This window comes from Zonotrichia albicollis, chromosome 25 (assembly GCF_047830755.1).
Source record: "Zonotrichia albicollis isolate bZonAlb1 chromosome 25, bZonAlb1.hap1, whole genome shotgun sequence".
Lineage (NCBI taxonomy): Eukaryota > Metazoa > Chordata > Aves > Passeriformes > Passerellidae > Zonotrichia > Zonotrichia albicollis.
Genome location: NC_133843.1, coordinates 6959670 through 6978536, shown reverse-complemented (window position 1 = coordinate 6978536; position 18867 = coordinate 6959670). Strand labels below are relative to the sequence as shown.

Genomic DNA, 18867 nt, shown 5'->3' with positions numbered 1-18867 from the left:
CTGGCATCTCTTTGGCAGCACTTGGGACGTTGAATCACAGAATATCAGCAGGGTTTGGGTTGGACAGTCCCTAAATCTCACCTTGTTCCACCCCCTGCCGAGGGCAGGGACACCTTCCGCTATCCCAGGGTGCTCCAAGCCCATCCAGCCTGGTCTTGGACACTGCCAGGGATAAGGCAAAATTCCAAGGGTTGAGCTAAGGATCTTCCTCCGTGTCAGAATAACAAACCTCAGCATCTTTCCCTTTGTGCTCTATCAAAATTCCATTTCATTTACACCCTTCCTGCCCAGTTTTCATGTTTGAGCTGGCATTTCTTCAGATCCCAGGCTCCACCATCACTAACAGAAGCAGCAACAACCAGCTGAAGTTTCACATAGATATTTATATAAATATAAAAAAGCATAGGTAGGTCATTTTCTATAAAGGTCATGCCAGTCCAGGTGTACCCAGGGAAGGGAAATATTCTCCTCTTTTTGTCCCTAAAATAGAACTGTCTGGTGGCCAAGCTGTTAGTCCTCATTGCTGTCATCATCATCATCATCCTCCTCTTCCTCCTCCTCTGCTGCATCTCCCACAAGCTTCTGGAAGTCTCCTGTCTCAGAATTCCACAGAAACTTCATGGTGACTTTAAATTCTGCCATCTCGTAGCCAAAGAGTTTCTAGGAGAGGACACAAATCATCATTCCTGCTATACTGTCTCTGTGCCCAGCCCAGCAAAACAGTAAATCCTGCTTCCAGGGGGGAAGTGGAGCAAAGCAGGAACCAAAATAATTGCTGCTGAGTTTTAGGAGATGTGTTAATGAATTATTTTGTGTCAGGGCTGCTGTGTTACTCACCAGCACTCGGGCCTGTTCTGGGGTGAGAACATCTCCTTCCTTGCACACTTCGTAATCCGACAGCAGCGTCACCACTCCTGCAAGCAACACCCCTGAAATGGAACCCCAGGCACTGGGGGACCCCTGAAATGGGACCCCAGGAACTGGGGCACCCCTGAAATGGGATCCAGGCACTGCTGGGGCTCCCCTGGAAATGGGGTCCCAGGCACTGGGGCTCCCCGGGAAATAGCATCCCCTGGAAATGGGATCCCAGGCACTGGGGGACCCCTGAAATGGGATCCAGACACTGGGGGTCCAAAGGAAATGGGATCCAGGCATTGGGGCTGCCCTGGAAATGGGACCCCAGGCACTGGGGGACCCCTGGAATGGGATCCAGACACTGGGGGTCCAAAGGAAATGGGATCCAGGCATGGGGGCTGCCCTGGAAATGGGATCCCGGGCACTGGGGCTGCCCTGGAAATGGGATCCCGGGCACTGGGGCTGCCCTGGAAATGGGATCCCAGGAACTGGGGCACCCCTGGAAATGGGACCTCAGGAACTGGGGGACCCCTAGATATGGGATCCAGGCACTGCTGGGGCTCCCCTGGAAATGGGATCCCAGGCACTGGGGGTCCACAGGAAATGGGATCCAGACACTGGGGCTCCCTTGGAAATGGGACCACAGGCACTGGGGGCTCCCCTGGAAATTGCATCCCCTGGAAATGGGACCCCAGGCACTGGGGCTCCCTTGGAAATGGGATCCCAGGCACTGGGGGACCCCTGGAAATGGGACCCCAGGCACTGGGGGACCCCTGGAAATTGCATCCCCTGGAAATGGGATCCAGGCACTGGGGCTCCCCAGGAACATGGGGCAGAGCCAGCAGTCCCTCCAACACCACCCACCCCTTGGAGCTGACACCTTCCCATGCAGCATCAGAGCACCCCAAGGAGAGAGATCAGCTCCAAAACCCCACCCCTGGTTCCTGAGTGGGTTCTGAGCTGTTTCTGCTGGAATGGGACGGCATTCTGCAGAAATCTGGGGGCTTTACTCAGCCTCTGACATGAGTTTGGGAACAACAGCACAAGGACAGAAGGAGTTCTAGCCCCAGCCCAACAAGGACAAAGGTGTCCCTCAGTTTTCTCCAGCCCCAAAGCTGCTGTGTGTGTAGCAGTGTCCTTCAGTGTCCCCAGGAGCACGGCCACCCCAGCCTGGCCCTGCTGTACCTTTCTTCAGCGCCGTGGGCAGCCCCAGCTGCCGCAGCTGCGGCTCCATGGAGTGGGGGAACTGCTCCAGGGGCCCCGTGTCCAGGCTGACCCCGTAGGGAGCCTTGTTCCCAGCACGGGCAAAGTCCAGCTCCCGGAACCTGGAGAACCACCTGGGACACAGGGGGGCAACAGGAGCTTCAGCTGGGGCAGGAACAGCCCTGGGCTCACACAGGGACTGGGGCACGGCCTCCTGTGAGAGTCTGTCTGAATTTTCCCTCATCTGCCTCACGACTGTCATTGGGGCACCACTGAAGAGAAGACCCCCTGTCTAGAATATGTGGCTCTGAAGGAGAAAAGTCACACACCAACAAGGCCCTGAGACCTGAAAGCTCAGTGTTCAGCTATTGTTTTCACAAGTGTTGTTTGCTGTATGCTAAGAAGGGGGCACTGTGCTGTCCCACCTCTCGGCCTGGCTGGACTCTCCTGAGTTTCAGGTGGTCTCCCACAGAGACCCTCACCTGTTTTACAACCACCGTGACAGACAGACTGGGATGTAAGGAGCCTCTCATCAAGGACTGAGACATGAAACTCCTAAAAGGCCCCTCTGCTGCTTCCAAGGACTGGGACTGAAACCCCCAGCCCAGGGGAGGTGTGTGGGGGACCAAAGCTGACCAAAGTGAGATGTTGGCCTGCAGGCTGTGACCACTGGATGGAGAACACAATGGCTCTCATTTACTGTTGAGAACATGGACTACCGGTTACATCTGTCCCCTATTGTATCTGTTTCACCCCCCCCATAATTTTCAGTAATAAAAACCTCTGAGTTAGCTAGAGCCTTTGAGATCTCCCCAGCGTAGCAGGCAGACCCTCGGCTGGACTGGACCAAAGGACTTTGTCTCTGCGTTGGTAGCTATATCCTCTCCCTACCTCTATCTTTTTCTCTCCCTTAATCCCTCTACCACATTTCTGCTGTGGCTATTTCACTAAAACTGCATTTGTTTTGATTATCACTGCAAACCCCCTTGTACCGTGTTGGTTTTTGCACTCTGAGATCACTCCTATGAACCATCAGGTCATCTGTCCACTAGGACGGACCCTGACACCTCCCCAGGGTCTGCTGCTGCTTAGGGAGGTTGTGCTGCCCCTGCATCCCTGGAAGTGCCCAAGGGGGTGGAATGAGATGAGCTTGAAGGTCCCTCCCAGCCCAAACCCTCCCATGGTTTCTGCTGTCACAGGAAGGGCTGGGAAAGGCCCATGAGAGCATCCCTGCTGTAAGGGAAGCAGCAGGGCTCATTGGGGTTTTGTGGCAATGAAAAGGCTGTGCCAGGCTGGTACTCACTCATCCACCTCGTCCCTGGTGCGGTTGGTGAAGAGCAGCCCCACCTCCCCTCTGAGGTGTTTGCTGACCTGGAAGAAAGGAGCATGCATGGGGACAGGAACAGCAGAGACTCACTGCAGGGCTCAGCCCTGCACTGCTGCACCCAACAGAGCCCTCCTGGCAGGGCATGGATGGAGCCAGTTAACGCCCCCACAGAAAGGTGACCCCAGGATGTGATTCCAGGATGTTCCCCAGGATGGGGAATGCAGCAGGTGAAGCTCTGGGACACCCAGAGGAGCTCAGCAGGTACCTTGTGCAGGTTCTCCTTGTACTCGCTGCTCGGCTCCCGGCCCAGCGCCACCATCATCACCTTGTTCTTCCCGAAGAAGATCCTGCCCAGCAGGAGGAAGAGGAGGAGGAAGATCAGCCCTGGAGCTCCCCCCTTGGGCATCCCCACCCCGCAGCACCCCTGCCCACCTGCTGTGCTTCCAGGCGTTCCGCACATCCTTCAGCTTGTTGTTCCTCATGTTGGCCACCGAGAACACGAAGATGTACTTGTAGGTGTCCACACAGCGCCGCAGCTGCGGGGGAGCCGTTACCGGGACGGGCACAGGGCACGGGGGGAACGGGCAGGACAGGGGGAAGAGGACGGGGAAGAGGGCTCGGGGCCAGACTCACCTCGGCGATCAGCGCCTGCTTGGCTTCCAGCCCCTTGCGGGGCGTCCGCGTCAGGGACACTGCGGGGACAGGAGCGGAGAGAGCGTCAGGGATGGAGGGGGAATGGAGGGGGAATGGAGGATGGGAGAGGGGACCGGGAGGGGATGGTAATGGAGAAGGGAACGGAGATGGGCAAGGAGATAGGGATGGGGTAAAGGACAAGGAATAGGGAAGGGAACGGGGAGAGGGAACGGGGCGATGGATGGGGCCGAGACATGAGGAAACGACGGAGAAGGGGACGGTGAAGGGGGTGAGGAGAGGGATGGGGGAATCGAGGAATGAGAAAGCGACAGGAAAGGGGGCAGAAGTAGGGCAGAGGACAGGAATGGGGAGGAGAGGGATGCGCCCCTCAGGGACTCGGTACAGCCCCATTCCAGCCCCGCTCGCACCTTTGCGGTCCCGCTTGGACTTGGGCATGGCTCCGCCGTGCTCCGAGGTCCCCGCGCCGCGCGCGGGCTGCCGGGAGCGGCCCGGGCTGCCCCGCGCGCTGCCTGCGCGCTGCTTACTAGCTTCCTGCGGCGCTGGACGCCCTTTCCCCGCTCAGGCGGCGGCGCGGGCCGCCCCGCAGCGCAGAAGGCCCCCGGGCCGCTGTCATGGCGGCGGCGCTGCAGCCCGTCCTGCTCCTCTTACCTTTCCTGCTCCTGCTGCCCTTGGCCGCCGCCGTCTATGAGGACCAAGTGGGCAAGTTCGACTGGTGAGTGCCGGGCTCCCGCCGGGTTGGGTTCCCGCTCCCGCGGGCAGGCCCCGCCCCCGCCGCGCCGCTCTCGTCCCTGTCCCATTTCAGCGTTGCTGCCGTTCCCTCTTGCAGGAGGCAGCAGTACGTGGGGAAGCTCAAGTTCGCCTCCTTGGAGGCCTCGCAGGGCTCGAAGAAGCTCGTTGTGGCTACGGAGGAGAACGTGGTGGCCGCCCTGAACTCGCGGAGCGGCGAAATCTGTGAGTGGCCGCTTTGAGGGTCACTGAGGGGTGCCGGTGTTTAACTCTGAGGGTCCCTGCGGGTGCCAGTGTTTAACTCGGCGTCCCTGAGAGGTGCCGGTGTTTAACTCTGAGGGTCACTGCGGTGCCGGGGTTTAACTCAGGGTCCCTGCGGGTGCCGTGGGTTTAACGCTGCCGTGCGGCCCCGGCGGGCGGGAGGGCTCGCCCGCTGGCTCACAGCCCTGTCTGAGGGCCGGCTCCGTGGGCAGCCCGGGTTTAACCCCTGTCTGAGGGCCGGCTCCATGAGCAGCCCGGCTTTAACCCCTGTCTGAGGGCCGGCTCCGTGGGCAGCCCGGGTTTTACCCCTGTCTGAGGGCTGGCTCCGTGAGCAGCCGGGTTTAACCCCTGTCTGAGGGCCGGCTCCGTGGGCAGCCCGGTTTAACCCCTGTCTGAGGGCCGGCTCCGTGAGCAGCCCGGTTTAACCCCTGTCGGTGAGGCAGGAACGCCTCTGCCAGCACAAACGCCTCTGCCCTGCTCTGTCTCTCGCAGTGTGGCGCCATGTGGACAAGGGCACTCCGGAAGGAGCCATCGATGCCATGCTGATCCACGGGCAGGGTAAGGCTGTGACAGATGAGTAGTGCCGTGATTGACGCTCACAATTAGCAGAGAAATGTTATGTATACATGCTAAGAAAAGTTTTATAGATTTATAGTTTTGCCTCTTCATGTGGTTATCAAGGGAGAGTTGGGTCTGGGACATTTTGGGGGGGTTGTCACTATGGAGCACCTGAGCTCAGTCAGGATTTGAGGAAGAGATCTCCACCGCTGGACAGTGAGGAAGGGGTCAATGGACAGAACTTTGGGAGGGGTAAAAGGGTTAAAAGGCCAAACCCCCATTGTGTGGGTGAGCACACTGTGGGGAAAATCCTCTGCTCCCAGTGCTGTAACCTTTTCCCTATTCAGCCTTCTGTTGTATTTTTGATGAGGTTTAATGAACCTTTCTCAGTTTTTGCAAAGTGAGTATCTGTTTCTCACAGTGCCAGGGCTGGGGGGGCTCCTGGGGTGTGGAGCCAACCTTGGAGCACAGGCTGGGCATGCAGAGCCCATCCCTTTGCTGGTTCCTGCTGGGTGCCAGCCCCTGTTTGTCCCTCCCCTCCTCCCCAGATGCCATCACCGTGTCCAACGCTGGGCGGATTCTGCGCTCCTGGGAGACCAACATCGGGGGCTTGAACTGGGAAACCTCCCTGGACACGGGCAGGTGGGAGCTCCTGTCTGCAGGGTTTGCTCTCCTTGGAGGGCTGCTCTGGGAAGGAAAAAATGGGTCATGGACTCAATCTGGGCTTGCATTGTAGAGAAAGATTAGTCAGATGTAAAGGTTCCAGAACAAATTTTAGGTGAATTCTTTGTGAATGGCTGAACCTTGCAGAGAATCACTGAGGTGGGAAAAGCCCTCTCAGATCAAGTCCAAGCTGTGACAATCTCCACCTTGTCCCCAGCCCAGAGCACTCAGTGCCACGTCTAGGACACCTCCAGGGATGGGCACTCCAAGCCTCCCTGGGCAGTGCCAAGGCCTGAGCCCCCTTTCCATGCAAAAATTCCTCCTGGTGCCCACCCTGAGCTGCCCTGGCCCAGCCTGAGGCCGTTCCCTCTCTCCTGTCCCTGTTCCCTGAGCACAGCCTGACCCCTGGGCTGTCCCCTCCTGTCAGGAGCTGTGCAGAGCCACAAGGGCCCCCTGAGCCTCCTCTGCTCCAGGCTGAGCCCCTGCCCAGCTCCCTCAACCCCTCCTGGGGCTCCAGCCCCTTCTCAAGGGTAAGATAGGAAAAGAATTCCCTAACTGCTGGTGCCTGTGCTCAGTTTCCAGGGGGCTGCCCTGGTGGGGCTCCCTGAGGCAGTGAAGTACGTGGCAGTGCTGAAGAAGGCAGCCCTGTCCCTGCACTACCTGTCCAACGGGCACCAGAAGTGGGTGGAACACCTGCCTGAAAGGTGAGAACAGCTCCAAGGAGAGCTGTGAGCCCCTGGCACAGGGCTGCACCTGCCTTGTGCTGCTGCAGTGTGAGTGGGAGGGGGATGCTTCATGGCTGCTCCTGTGTTGCAGTGAGAGCACTCAGTACGAGCTGCTGTACTCCCGTGGCACTGGAGTGATCCACGTGGTTGGCATCGTCCCCCAGAGCCACCTGAGCCTGCTGACCTTCAGTGTGGAGGATGGGGAAATCACCAGACAGGTAGGGGAGCCAGAATGCTGCATGTAGGGGGATAGAGTATAAGTAAATAAAGGTAGTATAGAAGGTAATCTTACCCCCTAAAGAGTTGCTGCTGGGTTAATTATTGAAGATTAGGAGCAGGCCTGATGTTAACAGGCCACAGCTGTAGCCAATAAAAGAGTGTTGTAAAAGAGTGGATTGGTTGGTTGAGGGGACTGGAATCAGTTTACTGTAGGGACAAGGAAGAGTCAGTGCCTAGAGGAGCTGCCTACAAGAAACATCAGGGAGGTGCAAAACTCTGGCAATGTGGAAGCCTTGCAATGCAGTGACAATAGAACTCCTGCACTATAATGACAACAGCTGGATTTGATGTGAACAAATGCACTTCCAACCCTGTGGTGGGCAGAGAAATCAATTGTTGTGCCACAGAGACCCCTCCCTTCCCTGAGGCATTGCCTCCACACCAGGGATTCCATGGCTGACTGCCCTGGAAGCCAAACTGAGCCAGGCTGGCAGCTGTTAGCCAAGATTATCCACAACCCTCAGGCTGACAGGTAGCTTTTCTCAGCTGTGGCTAAAAATAACTGACTTGCCTTGCCTGTGTGTGCCCGTGGGTGCTGTGCAGGCTGTGTGCCGTGCAGGCTGTGTGCTGTGCAGGCTGTGTGCCCTGAGCTGGCTGTCTCTCTGCAGGTGAGGGTGGCAGCCCCGTGGCTGGGGGCTCTGCAGGGCCCCTGTGCCGTGGTGGGGGAGGCTGTGCTGGTGTGTGTGGACACAGCCACACGTTCCCTGCACGTCTGTGCCCTGGACACGGAGCAGGACATGAGGAGCATCCCCCTGCAGGTGAGCACTGCTGGCATTCCTGACCCAGCTGGAGCTGGTTCCCTGTGGTGACAGCCTGGTCACAGAGACACAAAGCTAGATAAATAAATAAGTTTTCCTGGAATCAGCCTGGGAAATGTGAGGGAGCTGGAGAGAGAGAATTCTAAACAATCTACACCTGGTGTTTGTAATAAGCTGTATTGCCCATAGGTTTGTTTACCAAAGGGTGGCTTCTTCCCATTAGCTAATGGGATGGTTTTTTGATTAAAGGACCAATCAGGTCCACCTGTACGAATTAGGATATAAAAAGCACTGGGTTTCTTAATAAAGTGAATTAGCCTTCTGGGTTTCTTAATAAAGTGAATTACCCTTTTGTGAATGTCTTGAGAGTCTCTGTCACTCATTACCTGGTCCTGACCCGTTATGGTGGCATCTCCCCAGTCTGTTGGTGAACTGGAGGATGATTGGAGGTGGGGGATCATGCTCTGTAAATTGAGGGAGGGTGGGAAAGCTTTTTGTCTGTTCTTCCTTCTGGATCAATGTCTTCTGAGCTTTGCTCCAGTGGAGCCTCAGCCTTCCCTGCTCCTGCTCTGCCCCCTGACTCAGGGCATCTCTGGCTGCTGCTGAGGGGAGGGAGCTGTTGGTCCCACTGCAGGATGGCTCCCCAGCAATGTGCTTGTCTCCCCTGCAGTCCCTGGAGCTGGAGTTTGCAGATGACTTCCAGGCCAGGATCTTGGCCACTCAGCCCAGTGTGAGCGGCGCCTCACGGACTCAGTTCTTCCTGCAGCTGTCCCCAAGCCACTTCTCCCTGCTGCAGTACAAGCAGGGGCTGCTCAGCCACCTCCGGGACTTCCAGCAGGTGAGAGATGGGACAGGGCCAGGGCCAGCTGAGCATCCTTCACCCCGCTGGGCCAGAGGGCAGGTTCTGCAGGTCTCAGGAACTCTGGGCACCATGGCTCAAAAACCTTTAGCAGGTTTTTGCTCCCATCTTTAGGAGAAGTAAGGTTTTTCCTGTATATACGATTTTAAATTTGGCTGTGACAGTTCACCTGCTTTTAATTTCACTATGATTTTATTTACTTCACAAGTACTTTTTCATGAGGTTTAGGGGTTTCTTGAGGGTGTTTTTTAATGATTTCTTTCATTTTTTTCCTTTTCCAGGCAGCTCTAGCGAGTTTTGCAACGACTGGGGAGAAGACAGTGGCTGCTGTGCTGACATGTAGGAATGAACTGGTGAGCACAGTTCCTGTCCTCTGGGAGCAGCCCAGCTCTGGGGCTGGGCTCCACTGGGGTTTCACAGGCCCAGGGATGGGGAGCCCCTTGAGGAAGAGGAGGAGTTGATAAGTTTCAGTGATAACACAGGGCTTGATTATGTCCAGCTGAGGCTGTGCCTGGCTCAGTGAATATCCTGTTTCAGCCCTGTGGAAGGTGGGGAAGTGCCAAAGAATTGGCTTTCCTGCTCCACAGAGGATTTCAGTTCTTGGGGATATCAAACATACTTTATTTTTATCAGAACAGGCCAGAGCTGTTTCCTGCCTGATACCACAGGCAAGCTGAGATTTGTCAGGCAGTTGGAAACCTAATTTTTTTATCCTTTACTGGTGTCTGAAGCCGTGTTACATTTCCTCTCATCCTCATTTCAGAAACCTGGACTCTCTGATGGCCTCCAAGCTGGCAGCACTCTGGAGGATGCCCGCAGGCAGGTATGGGGTGCTCTTGTTCCCAACTTCTTGTCAGTCCATCACCTGCAGTAGCAGAATGACAGAGCTCTTACACCAGCTGCACAACCTAAAAGCAGCCTAAAAATATCCTGAAGCCCCAGTTTTTGGTGGGGATGGAATCCTGCTGCAGGATTTGGTGTGGTGTGGGTGTAACCCCTGTTTTCTGCCCATTGCTACAGGATTCCTTAACCTGCTCCAATCAAACCTACAACATAAACCTCTACCTGGTTGAGACTGGGCAAAGATTGTTGGACACCACAATCACCTTCAGCCTGGAGCAAGGAGGGGCCAAGCCACAGCAGGTGAGCAGGGAGGGGTTATTGCAGTGCTCCCCCTTCCCTGCTTTGGCAGCCAAGGGGAAAAGCATTCCAGGGATCTTGGAATTTTTCCAAGGGAAAAAGCATTCCAGCATTCCAGCATCTCTTTGCTCTGGTTTCACCTGATTTCTGCTGTCTTCAAGGAGATGATGTGATCATTAATTTTGCTGTTTCTTTGCCTTTGTTTTGTTTCTTTCCCAGCTGTACATCCAAGTTTTCCTGAAGAAGGATGACTCCGTGGGCTATCGAGCCTTGGTGCAGACTGAGGACCACATGCTCATGTTCCTCCAGCAGCCAGGTGACTCCCAAAAACAGCTTCCTCTCTTTGTAACAGTCACCAGGAGAAAATTCTGTGTTCTCAAGGATTGTATTTCATCATTACTTTCTTTGGAAGCTGAAAAAAATCATTTAACTCTCCTGAGTCCCACAAAAGACACAGGAGACTCTTTCACCCTCACCTGGAGAAACAATTCTGCACTGCTTTGTGTGGGCAGAGCCTTTGGATTTCAGGGGTTTCTGCAAATTTCAAAACTCTTTTTGTAGGATGAGAGTGTAAGTTCTGTTGTGGATCTTCCTCAGAGATTTTCAGAAATCTCATGGCAAAAATGTTAATTTGCAGAAAGGATTGAAAGTCTCATCTCAGTGACAGGAATTTTGTGGGGCTCTAAGGGAATCCAGGGGTTCACACTGTGAATCTCTTGTTCTGAATAGACTCAATGACTGAACCCTTTTAAAGCACCAGATTGCTTTCACTGATCCTGAGGTTTTCTTCCTACAAGTGGCTCCTGTTGCATGAAGTATTTATCTTTTATTAAATAATTAATTATAGTAGATATTAATACACTTTTTGCATTTTATTTCGAGGTGATTGCATTTCAGGGTTGCACTGAAAGATACTCTAATACTGAGTGAGTTAATTCCCAAATATTGAGTTGATTTTTCCAATATTCTGCTCTTATTTCTTGGCAGGAAAAGTTGTGTGGAGTAGAGAGGAGTCACTGGCAGAGGTGGTGAGCTTGGAGATGGTGGATCTGCCTCTGACAGGAGCACAGGCTGAGCTGGAGGGAGAATTTGGAAAAAAAGCAGGTGAGTTCAACAGAATTACCTCTGTGAGTTTGCTTTCCTTCCTAAATAAATGTGTTTATTGTTTTTTGTTTACTCTGAGCTGAGAGATTAATTTAAATCTCTACTGATGCCAATTAAAATGAGCAGAAATAAACCCTTTTCTGTGTAAACTTTGGAAATCCAACCCATATAACATGAATATATTACATTGTTACATTAAAAAAAAATCAGCAGCAGTAGAAGGGATTTTTGGTCATGTCTCCTGACTGTTTTTTGTGGCTCTTTCTGGAAGATTTGTTTCCAATAGGTTTTTTTTTTTGCTTTCTTTTGTCTTTCCTTGCTATCCTGGATGCAGCCATCCAAGGTAACCCCACCCTGCATGGAGTGTGCTCTGCTCCTGCCCAAAGCTTCTGGTGCCACTGCTCCCCTCTGCTTGCTCTCCTCAGGGGCTGAAACAGAGTTGGAATCTGGTGTTTTGGTTAAGAATTTGAATACAAACCCTGACTGGGCAGAATTAAGGATTTTTAATTGCTCAGAGGGATTTCTGTAGAGGTGGGGGAGCTGTAGGTGGGCACAGTGAGAAGGAACACAAAATCCTCTGCATGAAGGTTTGCTTGCAGTTGATCAGGGCATGTTTTGGAGTGAGTGTGGAGTGGGAAAGGTTGGGAAATGCCAGAGTCTGTGACAGAAATGGCAACTGTAACTCAGTGCAGAGGGGGAGGCCAGGAGCCAGCCCAGGTCTGTGCATGGCAGCGTTTGACAGCACAGTTCCAGCTCTGGGGTGGGGTGGGTGTGATTTCCCTCCTGCTCTCACTGTGCTGCCCCTTGCAGATGGCTTGCTGGGAATGTTCCTGAAAAGACTCTCATCCCAGCTCATCCTGCTGCAAGCCTGGACTGCCCATCTCTGGAAGATGTTCTACGATGCCAGGAAGCCCCGGAGCCAGATTAAAAACGAGATTAACATTGACAATTTGGCCAGAGACGAGTTCAACCTCCAGAAGATGATGGTGATGGTCACTGCCTCGGGCAAGGTGAGGAGGCCAGGGCAGGAATCTGTTTCCAGGCTGGAGCAAAGCTCTGAGTTGGGCAGAAATGATGGGAAGATGCACAGGATGTTTGTGGTGGCTTTAAAGGGAGACCAAGGCTCAGCTTTCTTTGGGATATGACAGAGAAGGATGTCATGCTTGAATGGGAGAGATGTTTCCTAAACTTTGGCTTTCCTGTGTTTCCCATGTGTTTTTCCTCAGCTTTTTGGCATTGAGAGCAGTTCTGGCACCATCCTGTGGAAGCAATACCTGAGGAATGTGAGACCAGGCTCCTCCTTCAAGCTGATGGTGCAGAGAACAACAGCCCATTTCCCCCACCCTCCACAGTGCACTCTGCTTGTCAAGGACAAGGTGAGGCCCTTTCCTGCCCCTCCATGGGCATGGACAGGGCAATAAAACCATCTTCCTGGGCATCACCTGCTTGTCAGTGATGTGGGGATGGCAGGGGAGAAAGATCTGGAGGGAAGCAAACACAGAAGCCTTGGTATGATCGTGGCTGTTGTGGACAAATACAGGATAAATGTTTGGGCAAATGTGTGTTTCCAAACAGAATATTTTCAGGATGGAGTAGCTGAACACAGAGTATGAATAGTCAACAACACTAGCAAGTAACAGTTAAAAAACTACTCTTTTCTTGGTCTTAAAAAGAGGCAAAACTTGCCCTGTTTTTCAGGAAACCAAGATGAGTTTTCTGTACGTCTTTAACCCCATCTTTGGCAAGAGAAGCCAGGTAGCTCCTCCTGTTCTGAAACGTCCCATCCTCCAGACTTTGCTTCTGCCCATTATGGATCAAGACTATGCCAAAGTGCTGCTGCTGATTGATGATGAGTACAAGGTAAATTGCTTTGCCTGGAGGCAGTTTTCTTTGCATTCAGGTTCATTATTCCTTTCCCTTTTGGAACACGATGGAAAAACATGCCATTGAGCCACAGTTCACACAAAACTATGAGGTTATTCTGGTAAGACGGACCTTATCTTGATAAACACTTTAGAAATGATCTTTCTGGTTCATTCTGGGGTGGGGGCTTTGTCTGTATCAGTTGTTTTTAACTTAGTTTTTCTTTTCCAGGTTACACCTTTCCCAGCCACTAAAAACGTCCTTCGCCAGCTGGAAGAAATAGCCCATTCCATCTATTTTTACCTAGTTGATGCTGAGCAAGGAAAACTCTCTGGATTCAGGCTGAAAAAGGTATGGAAGGCCCCTTGCACTCACTTCCCTCAATGCCCTGTGGATAATGGCAGATCTCAGTTCCCTTCATGGAGCTTTGCTCAGCTGAACCTTCAGCCTCAAAACACACCAAAGGAATTGGGAAATCCCAAAGCAAGGGGAAATCTGCATCCTGCTGGTGGAGATGGTGTCCTTGGGAGGTGAGATCCAAGGACCCACATGCTTTTCCCCTGCAGGACCTGAGCACAGAGGAGAGCTGGGAGGTGGCCATCCCCACGGAGGTGCAGAGGATTGTGGCTGTCAAGGGGAAGAGGTCCAACGAGCACGTGCACTCCCAGGGCCGCGTGATGGGCGACCGCAGCGTCCTCTACAAGGTGCTGCTGGCTTTGTGTTGGGGGTTTATCCCATGGGAGGATCCCAGTACCATTCCCTACATTGGGATGAGCTGCCCTGTGGTAAATGAGCCTTGCTTGGTCGTATCCTATGCAAGCTGTTACAGCTCCAGAGCTCAGTCCCCAAGGGCACTGGGTGCCAGAAGCCAGCTCGCTCTCAGACCAAGGCCACGGGTCAGCCCCTAGCAAGCAGGGAGATATTCAGCTCTTAGTGATTAGGCAGCTCTTGTGATTTCAGCTTTGCTTGCTAGGTAGCTTTTCCCTTGGCCTAAGGCTCCAGCAGATGGTAGAGAGAGGAGAAGCAGAAGACGCTGGCTGTTCCACGAGTATGGCTTTATTGTAGGGGTCCGTGAAGGGTCTCAGCTCTTCTTCTTCTGAGTTAGTAGGGGTACAGTGTGCTACTGTTATACCCTTGGCCTGGATCCAATCCTGACCAATGGCAAAGGTGTTAGGGTGACCATAAGTGACCAATGGTAGGGTTTAACACAATATTGCCTTCCATGGCTATAGGGATAAGGTACAAGGCGGATGTCCCTGGAGACAGGAAACTTCTTTGCCGCTGTGTCAGCATTCTATTCTCCAAGGGGCCCTGGCTAAACCTGAGGGGTTTACTACACTGTGGTGCCAGTTTCCTTTCTGGTCAGCAATGTCTCTGTGGAAGAACGCTCACTTTGATATTTTAATGCAGCAGTTAAGTCAGTCAAAGTCTGAAATTGTGGAAATAGCAGCTTGATTTCTTGAGGTGATTTATGCTGATTGGTTCACAACGTGCCCAGTGCCAGATGAAGAGAAGGAAGGAGGTGTCTGTGGCACTGACAGGGGGTCTCAGCTGTTTCTCCTCCATCCCTAGTCCCTGAACCCCAACCTGCTGGCCGTGGTGACCGAGAGCACGGACACGCACCACGAGCGCACCTTCATCGGGATCTACCTCATGGACGGGGTCACGGGCAGGATCATCCACTCCTCCGTGCAGAAAAAGGCCAAGGGGCCCGTGCACATGGTGCACTCTGAGAACTGGGTGGTGGTAAGCTGCTGCTTCTTTGGGGTGCCCCTAAAATCACCTGCTGGACAATGGTGAGGTGATAAAAAGCAGTGACCTGTAATGAAGGTGCTTCATGGTGCAAATATGCCAAAATATAATGGCAGATCTGACAGTTCTGTAAGTTTAACAAATTAGCATGCTGTCACAGTTTGACACTGGCACAATGCCAGTGCCCCCATGGAAATGCATTCTCCCTGGTGTCTGCTGTGAGATGTGACCAGGAATAGAGCAAAGCAGGCTCCAGCTTAGGAATGAAGAAAAAAAACTTTATTAACCTACAACTATATGTAAAAAGAAACACACAGAAGAATATTCAAATCTGAGCACCTATTGGTTTGACCACTGCATCCCAAAAAACTCACTTCCTCTCAAACCAGGACACATACTTAAAAATCATCCAGTTAGAGGGACAGTGAATGAAGTAATCCCTCCCTTTCAATTCTGCCCCCTCTAAAGCCCCCCTTAGCTTCTAGCTCCCCATTTATTATGGCTGTGATAGAGAAATGAGATGTCCTTGGTTCACAATGTAGCAAAGACTAAATAAAATTCCAGCAAGGTTTGCTTATTGTTCTAAAATCTAAGGGAGGGGTAGGAAGGTGCAACAGTTACTTAAGGAGCTATGTAACTATATAATAATAATCTACAGAGCTACAAATCCATGGAAAACATATAAAAAGCAAAAATCTTTGTGGCATGGAGGCAGTTTAATGCGATTATTGGATATTCCCTGATCCCCCTGGAACTCCTGCTTGCAGTACCAGTACTGGAACACCAAGGCCCGGCGCAACGAGTTCACGGTGCTGGAGCTCTACGAGGGCACAGAGCAGTACAATGCCACAGCCTTCAGCTCCCTGGACCGCCCCATCCTGCCCCAGGTGCTGCAGCAATCCTACATTTTCCCCTCTGCCATCAGTGCCATGGAGGCCACCATCACTGAGAGGGGCATCACCAGCCGCCACCTGCTCGGTGAGTGCCTGCTCGGGCAAAGGGGAGCTCTGAAATCCAGCAGAATGCACTCTGCTGCCACAAAGTCCTGCTTGGAGTTGTGCTGGACTCATGTAAGGGCAGGGATGAGCACCAGGAGTGTGTCTGTGTTGGCTGTCAGAAAATGCTGGCAGGAATGGCCATGAGGTGCTCCTTCCAGAGCAGCAATGGCCAGAAACTGAAACCCAGTGAGCTTCACCGCAACACAAGGAACAGCTTTTCCTTGGGGGTGGCAGAGCACTGGCACAGGTGCCCAGGGAGGGTCTGGAGCCATTCCAAACCCACCTGGATGCATTCCTGAGTCACCTGCTCCTGGTCACCCTGCCTGGGTGATCCCTTGAAGGCCCTTCCAACCCTGGCTTTTCTGGCATTCTGTGATTTTTGAGATGCTTTTCCTTTAATGCACAGTTGGGCTTCCCTCTGGGGCCATCCTGTCCCTTCCCAAGGCCCTGCTGGACCCTCGGCGCCCGGAGATCCCCACGGAGCAGAGCAGGTAGGGAGGGATGGGAACCTTCTGGGCTCTGGGGAGGGTTGAGAACCTTCTGGGTCTGGAGAGGGATGAGAACCTTCTGGGCTATGGAGAGAGATGAGAACCTTCTGGGTCTCGAGAGGGATGAGAACCTTCTGGGCTCTGGGGAGGGATGAGAACCTTCTGGGTCTCGAGAGGGATGAGAACCTTCTGGGCTCTGGAGAGGATTGAGAACCTTCTGGGCTTTGGAGAGGGATGAGAATCTTCTGGGCTCTGGGGAGGGATGGGAACCTTCTGGGCTCTGGAGAGGGATGAGAACCTTCTGGGCTCTGGGGAGGGATGGGAACCTTCTGGGCTCTGGAGAGGGATGAGAACCTTCTGGGCTCTGGGGAGGGATGGGAACCTTCTGGGCTCTGGAGAGGGATGAGAACCTTCTGGGCTCTGGAGGGGAATGAGAACCTTCTGGGCTGTGGAGGGGGATGAGAACCTTCTGGGCTCTGGAGAGGGATGAGAAGCTCTGGGGGGGGATTGAGAACCTTCTGGGCTCTGGGGAGGGATGAGAACCTTCTGGGTCTGGAGGGGGATGAGAACCTCTGGCTCTGTGGAGGGATGAGAACCTTCTGGGCTCTGGGGAGGAATGAGAACCTGGGCGCTGGAGGGGAATGAGAACCTTCTGGGCTCTGGGGAGGGGAATGAGAACCTTCTGGGCTCTGGGGAGGGGAATGAGAACCTTCTGGGCTCTGGGGAGGAGTGAGAACCTTCTGGGCTCTGGGGAGGATTGAGAACCTTCTGGGCTCTGTGGAGAGGGATGAGAACCTTCTGGGCTCTGGGGAGGATTGAGAACCTTCTGGGCTCTGGAGGGGGCTGGATTTGTGTGAAAAGGAACAACCTGTCCTGCCTGGACTCAGAGGAGTCTTGGCACAGAATGAAGGGAAGCTCCTTCAGCTCAGAGGTTGGATTTGATGATCTTGGAGGTCTTTCCCAACCTGAAGGATTCTGTGTTTCTGTCCCCAGTCTGTGGTGATGGTTTGCATTTGTCTGTGTTACAGCAGGTCAGTGGTTAAACCAGCCTGGTGTCTGTATTCTCAGGGAGGAGCACTCAGAGGAAATGGAATTTTGAGTTACACTTACTTGTAAAACTTAACCTGATACATCTGATTTTCACCATGCAGCAGTAGTGTATCTGCACTGGGAAAAGCTCCCAGATTTGCTGGTTTAGGGTAACTTTTGGTAATCAGGAGACAGTGGTGGCCTAGCTGGGGTTTGATGTCTGGTGGTGCCTTGCAGGGAGGAGAACCTGATCCCCTACTCACCAGACGTGCAGATCCACGCTGAGAGGTTCATCAACTACAACCAGACCATCTCCAGGATGAGGGGCATTTACACAGCCCCCTCTGGCCTCGAGTCCACCTGCTTGGTGAGTGCAGGGGGAGGGAAGGTGCAATTTGGGGATGATCTGAATTCTGTAACTCCCATAACAGCTGCTCACATAAAACCATCACACTCCTTCCTGTTCTGTCACCCTGAGGGGATCATTTGGGGTTTTATGCTCCAAGCTGCACCCCCAGCTCTTGCTCTCCCCCCTGCAGGTTGTGGCCTATGGGCTGGACATCTTCCAGACCCGGGTGTACCCCTCCAAGCAGTTTGATGTGCTCAAGGATGACTATGACTACGTGCTCATCAGCAGTGTCCTCTTTGGGCTGGTCTTTGCCACCATGATCACCAAGAGACTGGCCCAGGTGAAGCTGCTCAACAGGGCCTGGCGCTGAGGGAGGGATCCCAGCCCCCCCAGGGATGGACCCACAGGCCTCTGCTCCACTGGGCTGGAAGAGATTTGTGAGGAAAAGAGATTTGTGAGGAAAAGCTGCTGGAGGAACAAAACCCGCACTGCCCACGTGTGTCCTGCGAGGAGAAACGGAAGAGATGAAAAAGAGAGACTTTTTTAATCTGGTCTGACTGAAAAAGGAGCTCCCAAACCTCCCTGAAAGCCCCTAAATCAGTGTCTCCCTGGTGTTGGTGAAGAGAACCCTGAGGATGTGTGTGCTGCTCATTCTCAGCTCTCCCTTGCTGCCAGCTGTGCCCCACATCTGGCAGAGAGAGGAGGGTTGTTTGTGCCAGCTGTGCCTCACATCTGGCAGAGAGGAGGGTTGTGCCAGCTGTGCCCCACATCTGGCAGAGAGAGGAGGGTTGTTTGTGCCAGCTGTGCCTCACATCTGGCAGCAAGGAGAGTTGCTCCTGCTGTGAGGAACAACCTTGGGTGATTTCTGTAGGAAAATGCTGGGGTTTGGGTGTCTGGTAGTGGGAAACAACCTCGTGGAGCCACTGACAAAGCTGCAGAATGAGGGAAGAATTTGAACCTAAAGCCTCTCCATGTTCTTTATTTATTATGACAACATCAGCGCCTTCCCATTTGTTTCTAAATTTTCCTGCTTTTTTTTGTGTCCAGAAATGATGTTAAGGTGGGGTGGTTCAGGGGGAGGAGCCTCTCAGCGTTTCCATCGGGATCACAGCTCTGAGCACTGTAAATTTTAGTTGTTAAGGTCCAGTTTAACATCGAGTTTGTCCCCGGGAGTGGCCGTGCCCCCCACACCCCCAGGGTCCAGATCCCAAAATAAAGCTGCGGAGCAGGGAGCGGGCTTGGGCTGCTGAAGTGTTTCTTGGGCTATTTGAGGGGC

The 18867-nt window shown here is 53.3% G+C and overlaps 2 protein-coding genes and 1 long non-coding RNA gene across 3 annotated transcripts; 2 read left to right on the top strand and 1 right to left on the bottom strand.

Moving 5' to 3' along the window:
• Positions 1–363: 363 nt before the first annotated feature.
• On the bottom strand, positions 364–4572 carry MRTO4 (MRT4 homolog, ribosome maturation factor). Its single transcript, XM_074558749.1, has 8 exons — positions 4447–4572; positions 4019–4077; positions 3818–3921; positions 3651–3732; positions 3362–3429; positions 2041–2192; positions 838–914; positions 364–660 (listed from the first exon to the last, which is right to left on the bottom strand). The coding sequence occupies exons 1-8, from the start codon at positions 4472–4474 to the stop codon at positions 511–513; spliced, it is 720 nt and encodes a 239-aa protein (XP_074414850.1). The 5' UTR covers positions 4475–4572; the 3' UTR covers positions 364–510.
• LOC141731818 (uncharacterized) lies at positions 1295–2170 on the top strand. The gene is made up of 2 exons (XR_012583764.1): positions 1295–1614; positions 1662–2170. It is a non-coding gene; the product is annotated as an uncharacterized LOC141731818 (long non-coding RNA).
• A 20-nt stretch (positions 4573–4592) lies between the features above and the next one.
• Positions 4593–18828, top strand: EMC1 (ER membrane protein complex subunit 1). The gene is made up of 24 exons (XM_074558738.1): positions 4593–4751; positions 4866–4990; positions 5519–5584; positions 6133–6226; positions 6823–6951; positions 7064–7190; positions 7860–8009; positions 8680–8847; positions 9150–9221; positions 9632–9691; positions 9889–10011; positions 10228–10324; positions 10996–11112; positions 11923–12122; positions 12339–12488; positions 12811–12972; positions 13207–13326; positions 13542–13679; positions 14548–14721; positions 15495–15705; positions 16132–16216; positions 17480–17609; positions 17782–18299; positions 18338–18828. The coding sequence occupies exons 1-23, from the start codon at positions 4651–4653 to the stop codon at positions 17959–17961; spliced, it is 2979 nt and encodes a 992-aa protein (XP_074414839.1). The 5' UTR covers positions 4593–4650; the 3' UTR covers positions 17962–18299; positions 18338–18828.
• Positions 18829–18867: the final 39 nt, after the last annotated feature.

Coding starts and splice junctions, on each gene's coding strand:
- EMC1 (XM_074558738.1), top strand. CDS start 4,651: ATGGCGGCGGCGCTGCAGCCCGTCCTGCTCCTCTTACCTTTCCTGCTC. Junction 8,010..8,679: donor TGAGGAGCATCCCCCTGCAG/GTGAGCACTGCT, acceptor TCTCCCCTGCAG/TCCCTGGAGCTGGAGTTTGC. Junction 16,217..17,479: donor ATCCCCACGGAGCAGAGCAG/GTAGGGAGGGAT, acceptor GGTGCCTTGCAG/GGAGGAGAACCTGATCCCCT.
- MRTO4 (XM_074558749.1), bottom strand. CDS start 4,474: ATGCCCAAGTCCAAGCGGGACCGCAAAG. Junction 3,430..3,650: donor ACAAGGAGAACCTGCACAAG/GTACCTGCTGAG, acceptor CCTTTCTTCCAG/GTCAGCAAACACCTCAGAGG. Junction 661..837: donor CAGAACAGGCCCGAGTGCTG/GTGAGTAACACA, acceptor GTCCTCTCCTAG/AAACTCTTTGGCTACGAGAT.